Source organism: Callorhinchus milii, unplaced genomic scaffold (assembly GCF_018977255.1).
Source record: "Callorhinchus milii isolate IMCB2004 unplaced genomic scaffold, IMCB_Cmil_1.0 Scaffold21, whole genome shotgun sequence".
Classification (NCBI taxonomy): Eukaryota; Metazoa; Chordata; class Chondrichthyes; order Chimaeriformes; family Callorhinchidae; genus Callorhinchus; species Callorhinchus milii.
In genome coordinates, this window is record NW_024704762.1 from 1381244 (window position 1) to 1397211 (window position 15968).

Here is a 15968-nt window from a genome sequence, read left to right on the forward strand (position 1 = left end):
CCTTGACCCCCACCACAAAGCCTAACAAGTTGGGTGTCCTAGCTGGACAAGCAGCGGGAAAGCTTGCAGTTTTAGCTGGTTAGACTCCAGCAGTTACCCCATCGCACACTCGTAGGTCCCCAAGCCTTGGCTCTCGTCAACCTGCGCCTACTACTTTCTGGAATCAGGTAATCAGGATGTGTCCCTCCAGGGAGAGAGAGAGAGACTGCATTCCATCCCCACAATCTATCTCTGGGATTTCCACGTGTAGATGGGCTGCATGGAATTCTCAGTTTGGTTTGGAGACTCTTAAACACGGAGATGGGTTTCCGCGTGTGTCAGCCACCAAAAAAAACAATCAAACTCATTGCCGAGGCTCACTCCAAATTTGGATAAGGTACTGGTGGAATACTATACATGCGTCTGCCCACAAATCACACAGTCAAATCCCTTTTTTTTTTGGAGGGATTATTACCCCCTGGAAAGCGATCCGACAATCGACTAACAACTGGATTCCTACTTACTGCTCGGTAAACAGAGGCGCGTGAAGTAAGGAAACTAAGATTCTGCGCTGCTTGGGAATCGAGCCAGGATCTTCTCACTTGCGAGGCGAGTGCTCTAACCGTCAACTTGTTATGACTATTGTTATCAGAAATATATGATTATTATTGTTATAATCTTCCACCTTCCTCGAGTCATGCCTGCAGGAGAGGATGGGTGGGGGTGGGGGGGGGTTTGGAGCGAGTTAAACCGCTAAACATCTCACAACTTTGCTCTGAGACCTCTCTCCTTTTCCAGAACCCGTTACACCTTCAGATGAGCATGGAGAGCTCGGTCACCTCTCTGATGGACCTACTGATCAGCGTGCTGAGGACCAACTCCTGGTACAATGTCAGTGTGGTGCTGTGCCGAGGCTGGGACATCTCCCACTTCCTCAATTACGTCAACAACAACTCCCGCTTCCGGCTCCAGGCGCTGCTCAACCTGACCGGCCTGGAGGACGTCTCCATCGCTCGCTTCTTAAAGGAGCAGCTGCCTCGTCTCCGAGGCTCCTCCACATCTCTGCTGATGTTCAGCGGGGACGCTAACTGCTCGAGCCAGGTGTTTGACACTGCGGCAGCTCTCGGCCTGGCCTCCCCCGAGATGCACTGGGTGATTGGGCAGCCCCTGGGGGTGGAGGAGTTGCAGACAGCCGGCTTGCCCCTGGGGCTCCTGGCCTACGGGAAGGTGAAGAGGCCCATCCTGGCCAACTATGTGAGGGATGCGGTGGAGCTGGTGGCCAGAGCCATTGCCGCAGCCGTCCTGGTGCGGCCGGACGTCGCCCTGATCCCCAGCATGGTCAACTGCAACGACAAACAGAGGCAGGGAACCATCTCCTCGGGACAATATCTTTCAAGGTAAACGTTTGGTCATTTCATATACAAAGAGAACGGGACACGTTCAGTGACAGCTTCTCTTCGTGGTTGTTGCGGTTTATGCCATCCTGTAGCTCGGGTTAGAGCACTCGCCTGGCAAGCGAGAGACCTGGGTTCGATTCCCGGAAGGGTGAAACCTTGGGCAAGTTTCCTTACTCCGCACGCATAATAATAATCCTCCAAAACAAAAACAATAATAAATTGGTCATTTTCAACCCACGACTGTTTGTGGGACGCTGCTGTGCAGAATTGGCTGCCGCGTTTCACCCCAAAATATACGATCAATTGACTTTACACATATTCTGTGAAGCGCTTTGAGCCGTCTCGAAGACAAGAAAAGTGTTATATCAAATGCAAGGATTATTATTATTATTATTATCAATTCATGCCTTGCCACCTCCCTACCTCTCTGACCTGCTCACACCCCACCCCACTCCCCAACCCCTTCGCTCGGCTGACTCCGGCATCCTACATTCCCCTTGCCCACTCCGCTCCACTATCACGGCTATGCTTTCAGCCGCTACACCCCGACACTCTGGAATTCCCTCCATCAGTCCTCACCCCCTCTTAATCCATCTTTGGTTTGAGATCTTCCTCGTTGACGTGCCTATGGTCACCCCCACTCTGTCCTTGGCTCAGCGTCAAGCTGTTAAGCCTGTCCCTGCGGCTGTTAAGCATTCCGCGGCTTTAACCCATGTGAAGGGCTCTGTGTAAATTCAAGTTATTGTTGGTGAACACATAAAACCAGTGAAGTAGCCAATCCAGGTTGAGCAACACACTCATTCCCAAACTAGCTACGCTACACGAGTTATTGGGAGTGAGAGTAATTGTAATTTGTGATTGAATCTGTCTCCCGTTTGCCTCCGTGTATTTCTGCCTTTCACTTCCTATCTCTATCCCTCTCTCCCTATCCCATCTCCCTGTAGTTTTGTTGCATCAATATGTTTCACTCTGTCTTTGTGTCCCTTCGTTCTCTCGCTCTCTCTCTCTCTTCTCAGTCTTACTTTGTGAATCTTTTGAGTGTCTCTGACTCCTGCAAATACTGTCACACGCGCTTGCCCTGACCTTCGTGTCTCAGTTCGGCTGAGTTGGTAACACTGTCCCAAGTCAGAAAGATGTGGGTTCAAAAGCTCATGTTGGGACTTGAAACTCATCCAATCTACGTTAACAGACACTCTGAGGCAGAAAACAAAAGACAGTCAGGAGGACAGATATTCTTCTCTGCAGCCGCAACCAGGAGTCACAAAGGCTGTGTTGCCTGTCTGGTCCAGGGTTAAGGACGTCTCTTCGGGGTTGGAGAAGAACTTGGAGCAGATGGGGGGGATCCAATTGTTGTAATCCACGTAGGGACCAACGACATGGGTAGTGCTAGTAATGTCCCTGTACCAATTTGTGCAGGGGTCTGATGAGGGAGTTTAATGAGCTAGAGATGAAATTAAAAAGCAGAACCTCTAAGATAATAATTTTGGGATTACTACCTGAGCCATGCGTAAATTGGTCCAGGGATAAACGGATTAAAGGGTTAAACGCGTGGCTGAAAGAGTGGCAGGGGTTTAATTTGATGGGTCACTGGCACCAGTACTGGGGAAAGAGGGAACTCTTCCAACGGGATGGGCTTCACTTAAACCGGGCTGGGACCAGTGTCCTGGCAAAACAAGTAACTGGGGAGGTCAATCGAGCTTTAAACTAATAAGGGGGGAGGGAGGGTTACGGTTAAATTAAACTCACAAAGCAAATAAGAAAAGTCAAGGCTGAAGAGCAGAGTAGCAACTTGGGAGATGAAGAACAGAGTGTGTCAAGTAGGGACAAAGAGTACAACAAAGAAAATAGGGCATTAATGAGTAGGGGAAATAGTAAAAAGTTCAAATTAAAGGGGCTATACATGAATGCATGAAGCATTCGTAACAATATAGATGAATTAATGGCACAAATAGAGATAAACCGGTACAATCTAAAAGCCATTACTGAGACGTGGTTACAGGGAGACCAAGGTTGGGAACTAAACATTCCAGGGTACCTGACATAGAGGAAAGACGGGCAATATGGAAAACGAGGGGTTGGGGTGTAGCCCTGTTAATAAAGGATGAGATAAAAACAGTAGAGAGGAAGGATCTTAAGTCAGAAAATCAGGATGTAGAATCAATATGGGTGGAGTTAAGAAACAACAAGGGGCAGAAAACACTAGTGGGAATAGTTTATAGACTCTCGAACAGCAGTTACAGTATTGGGCAGAGTATTAATCAGGAAATTAGAGGAGCATATAACAAGATAATGCGATAATAGTGAGTGATTTTAATCTTCATAAAGACTGGGAAAACCAGATTGGCAAAAGTAAATTAGAGGGTGAGTTTATGGAATGTATTAGAGAGTTTTGTAGAACAGTTTGCTGAGGAACCAACCAGGGAACAAGTGATCCTAGATCTTGTATTGTGTAACGAAGCAGGGCTAATCAGTAATCTTGAAGTTAAGGCTCCTCTAGGCCAGAGTGACCATAATATGATGGAATTTAATATTCAGTTTGAGAGTGATGTAGTTAAGTCCGAAACAAGGGTCTTAAACTTAAATAAAGCCAACTTTGCAGGTATGAGGGATAGACTGGGAAAGTAGATTAAAAGATATGGCGGTAGACAAGCAACGGCAAACGTTCAAAGATATATTAGATAATTCCCAGCGAACGCATATTCCCTTGAGAAATAAAAATTCCAAAATTGGTTCAACCGTAGCTAACTAGAGAAGTTAAGGAAAGTATAACGTTAAAAGAAGAGGCCTATAATATTGCCCAAAAGAGCTGTAAACCTGAGGATTGGGAGGGCTTTAGAGATCAGCAAAGGCTAACCAAGAAACTGATCAAGAGGGAGAAAATGGAATATTAGAGTAATCTACCTGGAGATGTAAAGACAGATTGTAAGAGGTTTTACAAGTATATAATAAGGAAGAGATTAACAAAAGTAAATGTGGGTCTTTTACAGGCAGAGACAGGAGAAATTATAATGGGGAATAAAGAAATGGCAGAGTCACTGAACAAATACGACGGGTATTTGAGGAGGACGGGTTTGCAGGGTTATGGGGAAGGGGCTGGGGAGTGGGATTGACATTAATTGCTCTAATCAAAGAGCCGCACAAACTCAATGGGCCGAATGGCCTCTTTTTGTGCTGTACGATTCTATGATTCTATGAAATATTTGCTTCTGTCTTCACATTAGAGGACACTGAAAACTTGCCAAAAATAGAGGGGAACCTGGAGGCTAATGTTAGTGAGAAATTGATGGGACTAAAAACCAATAAATCCCCTGGACCTGATGGCCGGCATCCTCGGGTTTTAAAAGAGGTGGCTGCAGAGATAGTGGATGCTTTGTTTTGGATCTTCCAAAATTCGCTGGATTCTGGAACGGTTCCCATTGATTGGAATTGCAAGTGTAACGCCAATATTTAAGAAGGGTCGGAGACAAAACATGGGGAACTATAGACCAGTTAGTCTGACATCGGTGGTAGGGAAAATTCTGGAGTGCTTAATTAAGGACGTCGTCGTGAGGTACTTAGAAAAATCATAACATGGCTTTACGAAAGGGAAATCATGTTTAACAAATCTTTTAGAGTTTTTTGAAGATGTAACCAGCAGGTTAGATGGGGGGGAGACCAGTGGATATAGCACACTTAGATTTTCAGTAGGCATTCGACAAGGTGCCACATAAAAGGTTGTTACATAAGATTAGAGCGCATGGAATTAAGGGTAATATATTAGCATGGATCGAAGAATGGTTAACAGGCAGAAAACAGAGAGTAGGGATAAACAGGTCCTTCTCAGATTGGTAGGTTGTGACTAGTGGAGTGTCACAAGGATCAGTGCTTGGGCCTCAACAGTTTACTGTCTACATCAATGGCTTAGATGAGGAAATAAAGCTAAATTCGCAGACGATATAAAGCTAGGTAGGAAAGTAAGCTGTGAGGAGGACACAAGGAGGATGCAAAGGGATAGAGACAGGTTAAGCAAGTGGGCAAGAAGGTGGTAGATGGAGTATAATGTGGGAAAGTGTGAAGTTATTCACCCAGTAGAAAAAATAGAAAAGCAGATTATTTTCTAGAGGGGGAGAGACTAGATAGTGTTAGTATTCAGAGGGATTTAGGTGTCCTTGTACACTAATCACAGAAAGTTAGTTTGCAGGTACAGAAAGCAATTAGGAAGGCTTGACATAGCATAGCAAGACATAGCATGTTAGAGTTTATTGAAAAGGGGATTAGACTACAAGAGTAGGAAAGTCTTACTGCATTTTGTAGAGGGCCTTAGTGAGACTGAACCGAGAATATTGTGTGCAGTTTTGGTCTCCTTATCTAAGAAAAGACATACTCGCCTCAGAACCTAGTGAACAACGTAAATTCACTAGGTTGGTTACTGGGATGAGGGAGTTGACCTACGAGTAGACTAGGCCTATATTCTCTAGAATATAGAAGAATTAGAGGTGATCTTATAGAAACCTATAAGATTCTTAAGGGTCTTGACAGGGTAGATGGTGTGAGACCGGTTGGAGAATCTAAAACTAGGGGTCTCAAGATTAAAGGTCAGCCTTTTAGAACTGAGTTAAGAAAACATTTCTCCACTCAGAGGGTCGTGAATTTATAGAATTCTCTACCCCAGAGGCTGTGGATGTTCAGTCCTTGAACATATTCAAAACTGAGATTGATAGATTTTTAAAAACTAAAGGGATTAAGAGATATGGGATAGGGCAGGTAAATGTAATTAGGTTAGAAGATCAGCCATGATCTTATTAAATGGCGGGGCAGGTTTGAGGGGCCGATTGGCCTACTCCTGCTCCTATTTCTTATGTTCTTATGTTCTTAAAATAATGCAGATGCTGGAAATCGTAAATACAAAAAATCGCTCAGAACACTCAGGAGGTCAGCAGCATCTATGGAGAGAGCAAAGTGAGTTAACGTTTCAGGTCGATGACCTTTTGTCAGAACTGTGGAGTACCGTAGCTCAGTGGTTAGAGCGCTTGCTTCGCAAGTGAGAGGACCTGGGTTCGATTCCCAGCCTCGGCAAAATGCTGAAGAAGTTTCCTTACTCCACACGCCTCTGTTTACCAGCAGTAAGTGGGAACTGGGTTATTAGTCGGATCACTTTTCCAGAGGTAATAATTCCTTCAAAATAAATAAAAATAATTTGTGACTGTTTGTGGGACGCTGCTGTGTGCAATTAGCTGCCACGTTTCGCCCTAAAATATACATTCAATTCACTTTACAGTATCCTGTGATTAAGAATTTGATCAAATGCAAGGATTATTATTTATTATAACTGGAGGAGTGTTGGGAAGGGAGCAGCTTATAAGGACAAGCAGAGAGGGGGCGGGGAAAGAAAAAGGAAAAAAGCTGGGAGGAAAAGTGCTGTATTGATGGATGTGCCATTCTTTGGGTGAGATGTTAAACCAAGGCTGTTCAGGTGATATTAAAGATGCAGTGGTACTATTCGAAAAGATACAGAATTTCTGGTGTCCTGACCAATAACTCTGGGTCTTCCAACCATTTCAGAACTGGGTGCGATTCTTCACTTTGTGCACTCAATTACTCAATTACTACTGTACAATTCCGACTTCTGTCACTGTGTAACTCAAAGTAATTCTATTAAGTGTCTCAGTGGGGGCGGGGTGGGGTGTGGGGGGGTGTTGGCTGCCATTTGGGTTGGAGGCAGACTGTGGGGTAGGACAACGGCCTATCATTTTGATTGACAAAATAAAAGGGTTATTTTGGGGTTCTCTCAATTTTTGGTACAGAAACGTTTCTTGTGGGTCTAAGTCTTTACAAAACAAGCTGTGTAACTGAAACATTTGAACCCTACCTTCGTCAACTGCAGGGGGAGAATCGGGAAAGTGCTGGTGTAGCCGCTACTAAAATGATATAATAGACAGTGAGACTCCAGTGAGTGGCCGGTCAGCCAGGGGATGCTTCTCCAGAACTGGGGAGATGTGATGGAAGTAGTTTAAGAACGGTGAAAGAGCTCAACACAAGGGCCAGTGAATGACTTCACCCCCTGGTGGGTCTGTCAGTGACAAGAGGTCACGAGGTTCAAATTAGAGCAAAGCAGATTTGGACCGAGATGAGGAACGTAGGAACAGGAGGAGGCCTTTCAGCCCCTCGAGCCTGTTCCGCTATTCTATTAGATCCTGGCCGATCTGTACCTTAACTCTGTAGCTCGCTGTAACCGAGAATCGTTTCTCTGACGTTGCCTTGTTCCCGTTCTGCGGCAGGTTTTTGGCGAACACCTCGTTTGATGGGGCCACAGGCTACATCCACGTGGAGGAGGTGTCGCGGATCCGCACCGATCACCGCTACCATATCTGGAACCTGCGTCAGGACCCGCTGGGCAAACCCACCTGGGTGACCGTGGGCAGGTGGAACCGAGAGAAGATCGAGATCGAGAAGGGAATCTGGCCCAACCAGATACAGAGCATGAAGAACAACGGGGAGGATGCAGGGCAGGCCAGGCTGCGGGTGGTCACGTTGGTCGAGCTGCCCTTCGTCTTCACCCGGGCCGTGGACAGCGATGGGACCTGCCCCGCCGGCCGCCTCTGCCTGGACCCTCACACCAACGACTCCGCCGTCCTCCAGAGGCTCTTCGCGCAGCTCAACAGCGAGAACGGGTCTGTGCCCACGGAATACAAGCGCTGCTGCTATGGTTACTGCATCGACCTCCTGGAGCACTTGTCCGAGGACCTCCATTTTGAGTTTGACTTGTACATCGTGGGCGACGGGAAGTACGGGGCCTGGAAGAATGGGGGGTGGACGGGGCTGGTGGGGGACCTGCTGAGCGGGGCCGCCCACATGGCCGTCACCTCCTTCAGCGTCAACTCGGCCCGAAGCAAAGTCATCGACTTCACCAGCCCCTTCTACTCCACCAGCCTCGGCATTATCGTCCGCTCCAAAGACACGGCAGCGCCGATCGGGGCCTTCATGTGGCCGCTGCACTGGTCCATGTGGGTCGGGATCTTCGTGACTCTTCACGTGACGGCGCTGTTCCTGACTCTCTACGAGTGGAAAAGCCCATTTGGAATGACTCCCAACGGGAGGAACAGGATGAAGGTCTTCTCCTACTCATCCGCTCTCAATCTGTGCTATGCCATCCTCTTTGGGAGGACCGTGGCCAGTAAAACTCCCAAGTGCTGGACCGGACGGTTCTTAATGAACCTCTGGGCCATCTTCTGCCTCCTGGTCCTGTCCAGTTACACGGCTAATCTTGCCGCCGTGATGGTCGGGGAGAAAACATTTGAGGAACTTTCCGGGATTCATGATGCCAAGGTATGCCTGAGTTTGTCAGGGGTTTGTCGTCAGGCTGTTAGCGCCAGGAAATGGAGCTCACTCCCACATTTAGGCATTCAGTGTAGCTCTCAGATCAGTACAGTTCAAGACTCAGAACTCTTCTCCCTCTGCTGTCCCTTCCTGCTCCACTCCCCGACACACGGGGCGACCGGGACTGGGGGGGAAAAGCACGGAAGTTAATTTGCAGGAGTTGTTCAGACTGCGCTGTGTGCCTGATGGCTAACAAGCAAACAAACCAAAACATTACATTTGTACAGCGCCTTCCATGTTGGGAGGAGGGTTTCGGTGACTGACTTTGCTGTTGTCTGTAGCTGCACCACCCCTCGAGGGGGTTCCGCTTCGGCACCGTGCGGGAGAGCAGCGCCGAGGATTACATGAAGAAAAGCTTCCCTGAGATGCACGAGTATATCCGCAGATACAACGTCCCCACCACCCCTGATGGCGTCACTCAGCTCAAGTGAGCCCGAGGGGAGGGGCAGTCTATGGGGAGGGGCAGTCGGAGGGAGGGCCAGTCTGTGGGGAGGGGCAGTCAGGGTGGAGAGGCAGTCAGGGGGAGGAGCAGTCAGGGGGAGGGGCAGTCAGGGGGGCGGAGCAATCTGGAGGAAGGGCAGCTCGGGGAGTGGGAACAGCCTGGAGGAGGGGTAGTCTGGGGGGAGGGGCAGTCTGGGGGGCAGAGGCAGTCTGGGGGGAGGGGCAGTCTGGGGGAGGGGCAGTCTGGGGGGAGGGGCAGTCTGGGGGGGGGCAGTCTGGGGGGGCAGAGGGAGTCTGGGGGGAGGGGCAGTCTGGGGGGAGGGCAGTCTGGGGGGAGGGGCAGTCTGGGGGAGGGGCAGTCTGGGGGGAGGGGCAGTCTGGGGGGGGGGCAGTCTGGGGGGTGGGGCAGTCTGGGGGGAGGGGCAGTCAGGCGGAGGAGATAGGCAGGGAGGAGCCCACAGAGGAGAGGAGGAGCCTCGCGAGAAGGGGCACACGGGGCGGGGAAGGGAGGAGGAGCCGGTGGGGTGGGGCAGAGCCTGTGGGAGGAGCCTGGGGTTGGGTTGGAGCGGAGCTGAGGTGTTGTTATGACCACTTCACGTCCTGTCTGTCCAGGACAAACCCACCCAACCTGGACGCCTTTATCATGGACAAAGCGCTGCTGGACTATGAGGTGTCCATCGATGCCGACTGCAAACTGATGACTGTGGGGAAGCCATTCGCGATTGAAGGTGAGAGACCGGGTGGGAGTGAGTGAGTTTCCGCTGCCCTCAGGAGATCTGACTTTAACATAAATTAGTCAATAATAATAATAATTAATTATTATTATTGACTGCTTTGTCCGCATTCAATTTGTCAATCGATATAATAATATCTCCTGACCTTCTCCTTAATTCTTCTGCTGCAATCATTTGGGACAGTCACAGCAATAATACTGCACGTATAATCTATTTGGTTCTTTATGATGATATCTGATTTGTTACAGATTACTGATCTATATCTCTGTACTTATTTTTCCCATAATAACTCCTGCATTTGATGCAATGCCTGATCAGGTTGTCGAGACATCTCAAAGCGCTTCACAGGACTTATGTAAAGTGTAGTAACTTCATTTTAATGGTAAACACAGCAGTCAATGGAGCGAATGACTGGTATTATCTGAGGAATTGTTAGCCCAACAACAACTACAACAACAACTTGCATTTATACAGCACTGCAGCATTCTGGAGTGTGGATTGTTCTCCTTAGAGCAGAGAAGGTTAAGGGCACATTTAATAGAGATGTTCAAAGTTATGAGTGATTTTGATAAGAGTAGATCGGGAGAACCTGTTTGTACTGGCGGGTGGGTGGGTTGGTAACCAGGGGACATGGATTAAAAAAGACCCAGAGGGGAGACGAGGAGACTTTTTTTTAACCAGAGTTGAATAGTGCTGTAATATTCTATGATTCTAGGATTCTATGTTGTCAGGGGCAGGCGGGGTCCTGTGTGACTGTCACTGTCACTGTCAGTGTCTCTCTCCCCAGGCTACGGCATTGGTCTGCCCCAGAACTTCGTGCTCAGCTCCAACATCTCGGAGTTTATCAGCCGCTACAAGTCGGACGGGTTCATGGACGTTCTGCACGACAAGTGGTACAAGGTGGTGCCGTGTGGGAAGCGCAGCTTCGCAGTGAACGAGGTGAGAGTTGGAATCAAAAGGGTTGGAGGGTAGTGGGGTAGGAGGGTGCCAGAAGGTACGGTACGAGAGGAATGTCTTGAGACAGACCTTGAAGGAGATCAGGGAGGGGGTGAGGCGAGGCGGGCGGAGGGAGAGGACCAGCTGGAGGGACCCTGGGACTTTGCTGCGAGTGTAGGGAATTGTTGAGTGATGCGAATGGGATTGTCTGCTGTTTGAGCTGCTCTGTCTCACACTGATCGTCTCACAGACTCTGCAGATGGGAATCAAGCACTTCTCGGGATTGTTCGTGCTGCTGTGTCTGGGTATGGCCGGGTCCCTGCTCAGTACCGCGGGGGAACACCTCGTCTTCCGTCTCCTTCTGCCCAGGATCCGCAAGCGCAAGAAATTCAAATACTGGCTCCACACCAGCCAGGTAGGGTGAGGAGCCAACGCTTACACTGGCAGTGCTCACACTGGGGAAGACAAGGTCGAGGGGCGATATGATGGCAGGCTTTAAGGTTCTGAAGGGAATAGATCAGAATAAGCTGTTTTATCTTGTACTGAACCAGAGGACACGGCCTGCGACTGAAGAGGGTTAAATTGAGAATAAATCTGCAGAAACTACTCCTTCAGTGAGAGAGCAGTAAACAGGCTCCCGAGGGAGACCGTGGAAGCAGAAAATGTCAATTGTACCAAAATGAAATCAGATTTCTGCTACAATATAATATCTGGGGGGAAACTGTCTATAGTTTGGGACCCGATTTGTCAAGCAGATGGCGGAAGGCAAACTAGATGGACCTTGGTCTTCCTTCGCCAGCAAGTTCTTTGTTCTCTGTGGGGAGAGAGTGGGGGCATTAATAAAGTCGATGGATGTAGTGGACTGGAAAGAGTTGAGCTGCCTGCAGTGTCAGTGCGGGTCACACGAGTGATGGCAGATTCACTCTCATGGGAGGGGGCGGGGGAGGAATCTGTGGGGGGAGGAAGTGGAAAGAGAGCCAGGGGTCTTAGTGACTGGACAGAGGGCTCAGGGTTTGGGGGTGGGGGCAAGTTTAGGACTGACACCAGAAAAGCTTGGTTTTGATGAGCACAAAATTCCTGCGAAAAAGAAAAGTTACTGTTTAATATAAAACTGTTTTAAAATGGGGTGTGGGTGGGGGTGGATGGGGTGCTGTGTGACGCAGGTTAATTGACGTAGTTTATTTGCCGTGTGAAGCTCAGGCTCTGTGTAAACTCCCCGCCCAGTGCTGAGCTGTGGGATAGGAAACGTATCTTTTCTATGTTGCAGAAAATTCACCGTGTTTTAAACATGAGTTTTGAAGAGCAGAAAAATCCCAAACTGAAGACAGATAAAAGGTTTTTCCATTTTAAATTTTCACTTACTTTCCAGCTGCTCCCGTTGCTCTTCTGAGATTATAATAATCCTTACATTTGATATAGTGCCTCATCACATCATTGAGATGACTCAAAGCGCTGCTCAGAATATATTGTAAAGTGTAGTGACTGTGTATTTTGTGGGCATAACGCAGCAGTCAATTGAGCACAGAAGTGTCCCACAAACAGTCCTTTTTTTGGAGGGATTATTACCCCTGAAAAGTGATCCACCAATCGACTAACAACCGATTTACTGCTCGGTAAACAGAGGAGTGTGGACTAAGGAAACTGGCCTAAGGTGTCACCCTGCCCAGGAATCGAACCCAGGTCCTCTTGTTTGGTCACTCAATCCACGATTCTCTATGGGATGCTGCTGTGTGCAATTGGCTGGTGTGTTTTGCCCACAAAATACACAGTCACTTTACAATATATATTCTGTGAAACGTTTTGATACGTCTCAATGAAATGATAAGTGCTATATCAAATGCAAGGATTATTATAATAATTATTATTATTATAACCTCAGAGGCAAGAGTGGTACCAACTGAGCCAGGCTGAAATAAAGACAGAGTGCTTCTATGTGGTGTTTTCCCTCTCTCCCTTAGGGTTGGAGTCACACGATCTGCCCATTGCCTTAGACTTTTGTTTCTAATTGAGTTGTTATCTTCTTCTATCTTCTTATACTAATAAAACGACAATGTCTGTCTGCTTCAAGAATTGACATAGAAACATGATTTCTACCTCATTGGAAATGTCTTACAACTGGGAGTAACGTGGGCATATTTGTTTTCGGATATCTCCTATTGTTCATGAGTTATTTTCAGTTTTGTGTTTTTTGCTGCAGTTACACTTGGTGGCACCGAGCCAAAGTGATGCTATGGTAGCGTGCGTCATAGAGCATGCATGTAGCCAAGCGGTGGCGGGAACAAAATAAGGAACACAGACGAAGCTAAGCCGCGGCAACAACAACAAAATTACATTTTTAAAACGCCCAGGCCTCCCACAGGAGTCCTCCTAGAAGAATATAGATAAAGATGAAATGTCTGTCTGTGCTAATCTACATTCCATATTGGATCCTTTGGTTGCAAGCGAAGCTGCATCGGGTACAGCTAGTAACTAATAATAATAATATCCACCTGTCCAGTCCCTCGGTCAGCAGGCTCCAGCCTGCTCCATGTTCCCCGCCTGACCCACCCCACCATCGGCAGTCAGGCCTTCCCTACCCTCTGGAACTCCATCCCCCAGTCCCTTTGCCTCGCTCCCTCCCTTGCCTCCTTCAAGGCACGACTCAAGACCCTCCTCTTCAACCGTGCCTTCAGTCTCCCTTCTACCCTCTCCACCCTCCCTGATCCCAACCCTCATCCACCCTGGCTCGGGTTTTATCCCTGACTGTCCAGCGCCTTGGGATGTCCTCCCAACGTGAAAATTGCTGTGTAAATGTCATTTTGTATTGTATTGTATAATCCTTGGATTATCATGTTATTGAGGCGTCTCAAAGCGCTTCACAGGATAGACTGTAAAGTGGAGTGACTGTGTATTTTCTGGGACATTAATGCTTTTCTTGCATGTTTCACAGCTGTAATCTGCAAAAAATGCAGGGAGCTCTCCCCAACCCGGCTCGAGTCCCTGGCGCTGGGCTGACTGGGTGGAACAACTTGCGCAGGATCACGCTGAACGAGGACAGGAGGAGCCCGGCCGGGCTGGAGACCTGCAAACGCATCCGGCAGCTGGTCAGGAGCGAGGCCTTGGTGGGCCGCGTTTGCGAGAATGGGAGCGTGGAACCCCAGCGCGAGAGCGAGGAGCGGGAGGCCGGTCACATCGAAATGAAGGAACTAGAGGAGAGGATCGAGAGTATCAAAGAGCAGCTGAGAACAGCCATCATCAGGAAGAGTGAACTGATGGCCAGTCTCACCATCTCACCCAAAGACAGCAGCCAATCCACGGGGACAAACGTCACAGATGGCAACAAGAGGTGATGGTGATAAGAGGCCGCCACCAAAACACAACGTAAACAGGCGACAACTCCCCAGTGCAAACCCCACAATTTCAGGACATCGTGAGCCACGTGTCGAGAATGCCACCGGCAGAGCTGAACAATGCTTTTCCTGGATACATTGGATTTTGTACTGTGAATACTGTTGGGGTAAATTCAGGGTCTTTTACTGGTCTGACAGACAGACAGACACCACGTGTATCTTGGAACATTTAACATAATCTATATATTTAAGAAGCTGCATTAACACTGACACTGAGCTCTGGAGGGAAGCTATCTCACCAACACTGCAGGATAAGGTGACATGGGTTTGTTCCACAGAAGGGAGGGATGGAGGGAGAGAAAGGGTATTTTGAGAGTATTGCAAAATATAATTTCCTGCTAAACCTTATAAAGTCTCCTTTGCTGATTGAGAGGTTCTTCTGTTAATCAACGTTCTTCTGTCACTCTGGAAAGATTGGCTGTTTTAGTTGCGCTGAGACATGAGGAAGCGTCTCTGCCTGGGGCAGTGTTGGCAAGTGTTCCAGATTCTGAAAAGCTTGGCTCAGAAATGCCTTCTCTTGAGGGTCAGCAGAAAAGTATTGGTTTGTCGAATTGAAAAAAAATCTGTCCAAGATGAGCTTTCCAGCTCCGTCAGCCTCTCAGCCCCCGGCCGGTCAGTCAGTCAGCCTCTCACTCCTCTTTGACTGTGCCTTCGGTCATCTTACAACTACCATTCCCCCCCCTTACCTCCACCCCTCTTGACTCCAGCCCCAGCTGCAAACCCTTCACTGTCCAGCGCCTTGGGATTCCCTCCCGACTTAAATGCAATTTTTGTTGTTGTTACTTGCTCAGTGTTTCGATTCAGCTTGTGAGCTTGCAACTCAGATGGGTTTGAGGGTTGATTGAGTCAGCAGATACGCAGCTCTAAAAACTTTCTGGTCCAGGGAGAACTTTGTTTCCTTGCACACAGGTTCCCGAAATGCCAGCAGTCTTGTCTGATTGGAAGCTCCCGGGCCAGTGTCAGACCTGCCTCACCAACGCCCTTCTCCTCACTTACAGGAGGAGTTGAAAAAAATTCTTTCAACATTTTGCTCAGTTTTGTGTTTTCGAGCTTGAATTGTGTTTTTTTTCTTTCTCTGCTTTAAAATGACAGGATTCTAAATGGACTGAATGGCACAAACGATTATTTTTAGGCTTTTGGTCTCACAAACTCCCTTCAGATGCTGACGCATTTATCATGTTCGGCTTCACTATTGATCCTGTCTCAACTTGTACCTTGATTGAAAAGGTAACCTTTTTTTTGTCCTGGATACTTTCCTCCCCTGCTGTCCTGAAGATTTTACTCTTCTCCTTTCCACGTTCCTGTGCTTCACCCCCTCTTTATTGTTCTTTGAATCCTACCTGAAGACATACCTCTCTGTCCACTTGTGTGATCGCATCCTCAGGCCCTCGCCTGGTTGATTAGAATTAAACACCATTTAGAATTCTCCTCGTTGATGATATGGCATCATAATTATACTGAAGCAGTTTGAGTATTGGAATCAGTTTACTTACTGGCGGAGGCAAAACACAGTGTCATTAAATGAGCTGGTGAATGACAGGTACATGATTTATTCCTGAATGTTTTTAACTGCTGCTCTCCCATTCCCTGTAAAGTGAAACCTTAAAAGCTCACATTATAAACCATTTTATGAGTAATGTTATTGATGCGGAAGCTGCTATCCGGAATGCTGGGAGGAGAGTGGAGGTGCTGAGCTATACATTGCACCGCTAGTAGGGGGCGTGAGATTATGATCA

At 48.0% G+C, this 15968-nt stretch overlaps 1 protein-coding gene across 1 annotated transcript in view; it reads left to right on the plus strand.

Moving 5' to 3' along the window:
• Nucleotides 1-14837, plus strand: part of grin3bb (glutamate receptor, ionotropic, N-methyl-D-aspartate 3Bb) — a 48047-nt gene extending 33210 nt beyond the window's left edge. The window contains exons 3-10 of the mRNA XM_042342832.1: nt 778-1376; nt 7634-8681; nt 9014-9159; nt 9786-9901; nt 10695-10846; nt 11094-11258; nt 12111-12178; nt 13773-14837. Of these exons, the coding sequence (XP_042198766.1) occupies nt 778-1376; nt 7634-8681; nt 9014-9159; nt 9786-9901; nt 10695-10846; nt 11094-11258; nt 12111-12178; nt 13773-14172 (2694 nt within the window). The 3' untranslated portion in view covers nt 14173-14837. The remainder of the gene's footprint in view (nt 1-777; nt 1377-7633; nt 8682-9013; nt 9160-9785; nt 9902-10694; nt 10847-11093; nt 11259-12110; nt 12179-13772) is intronic.
• The last annotated feature ends 1131 nt before the right edge of the window (nt 14838-15968 follow it).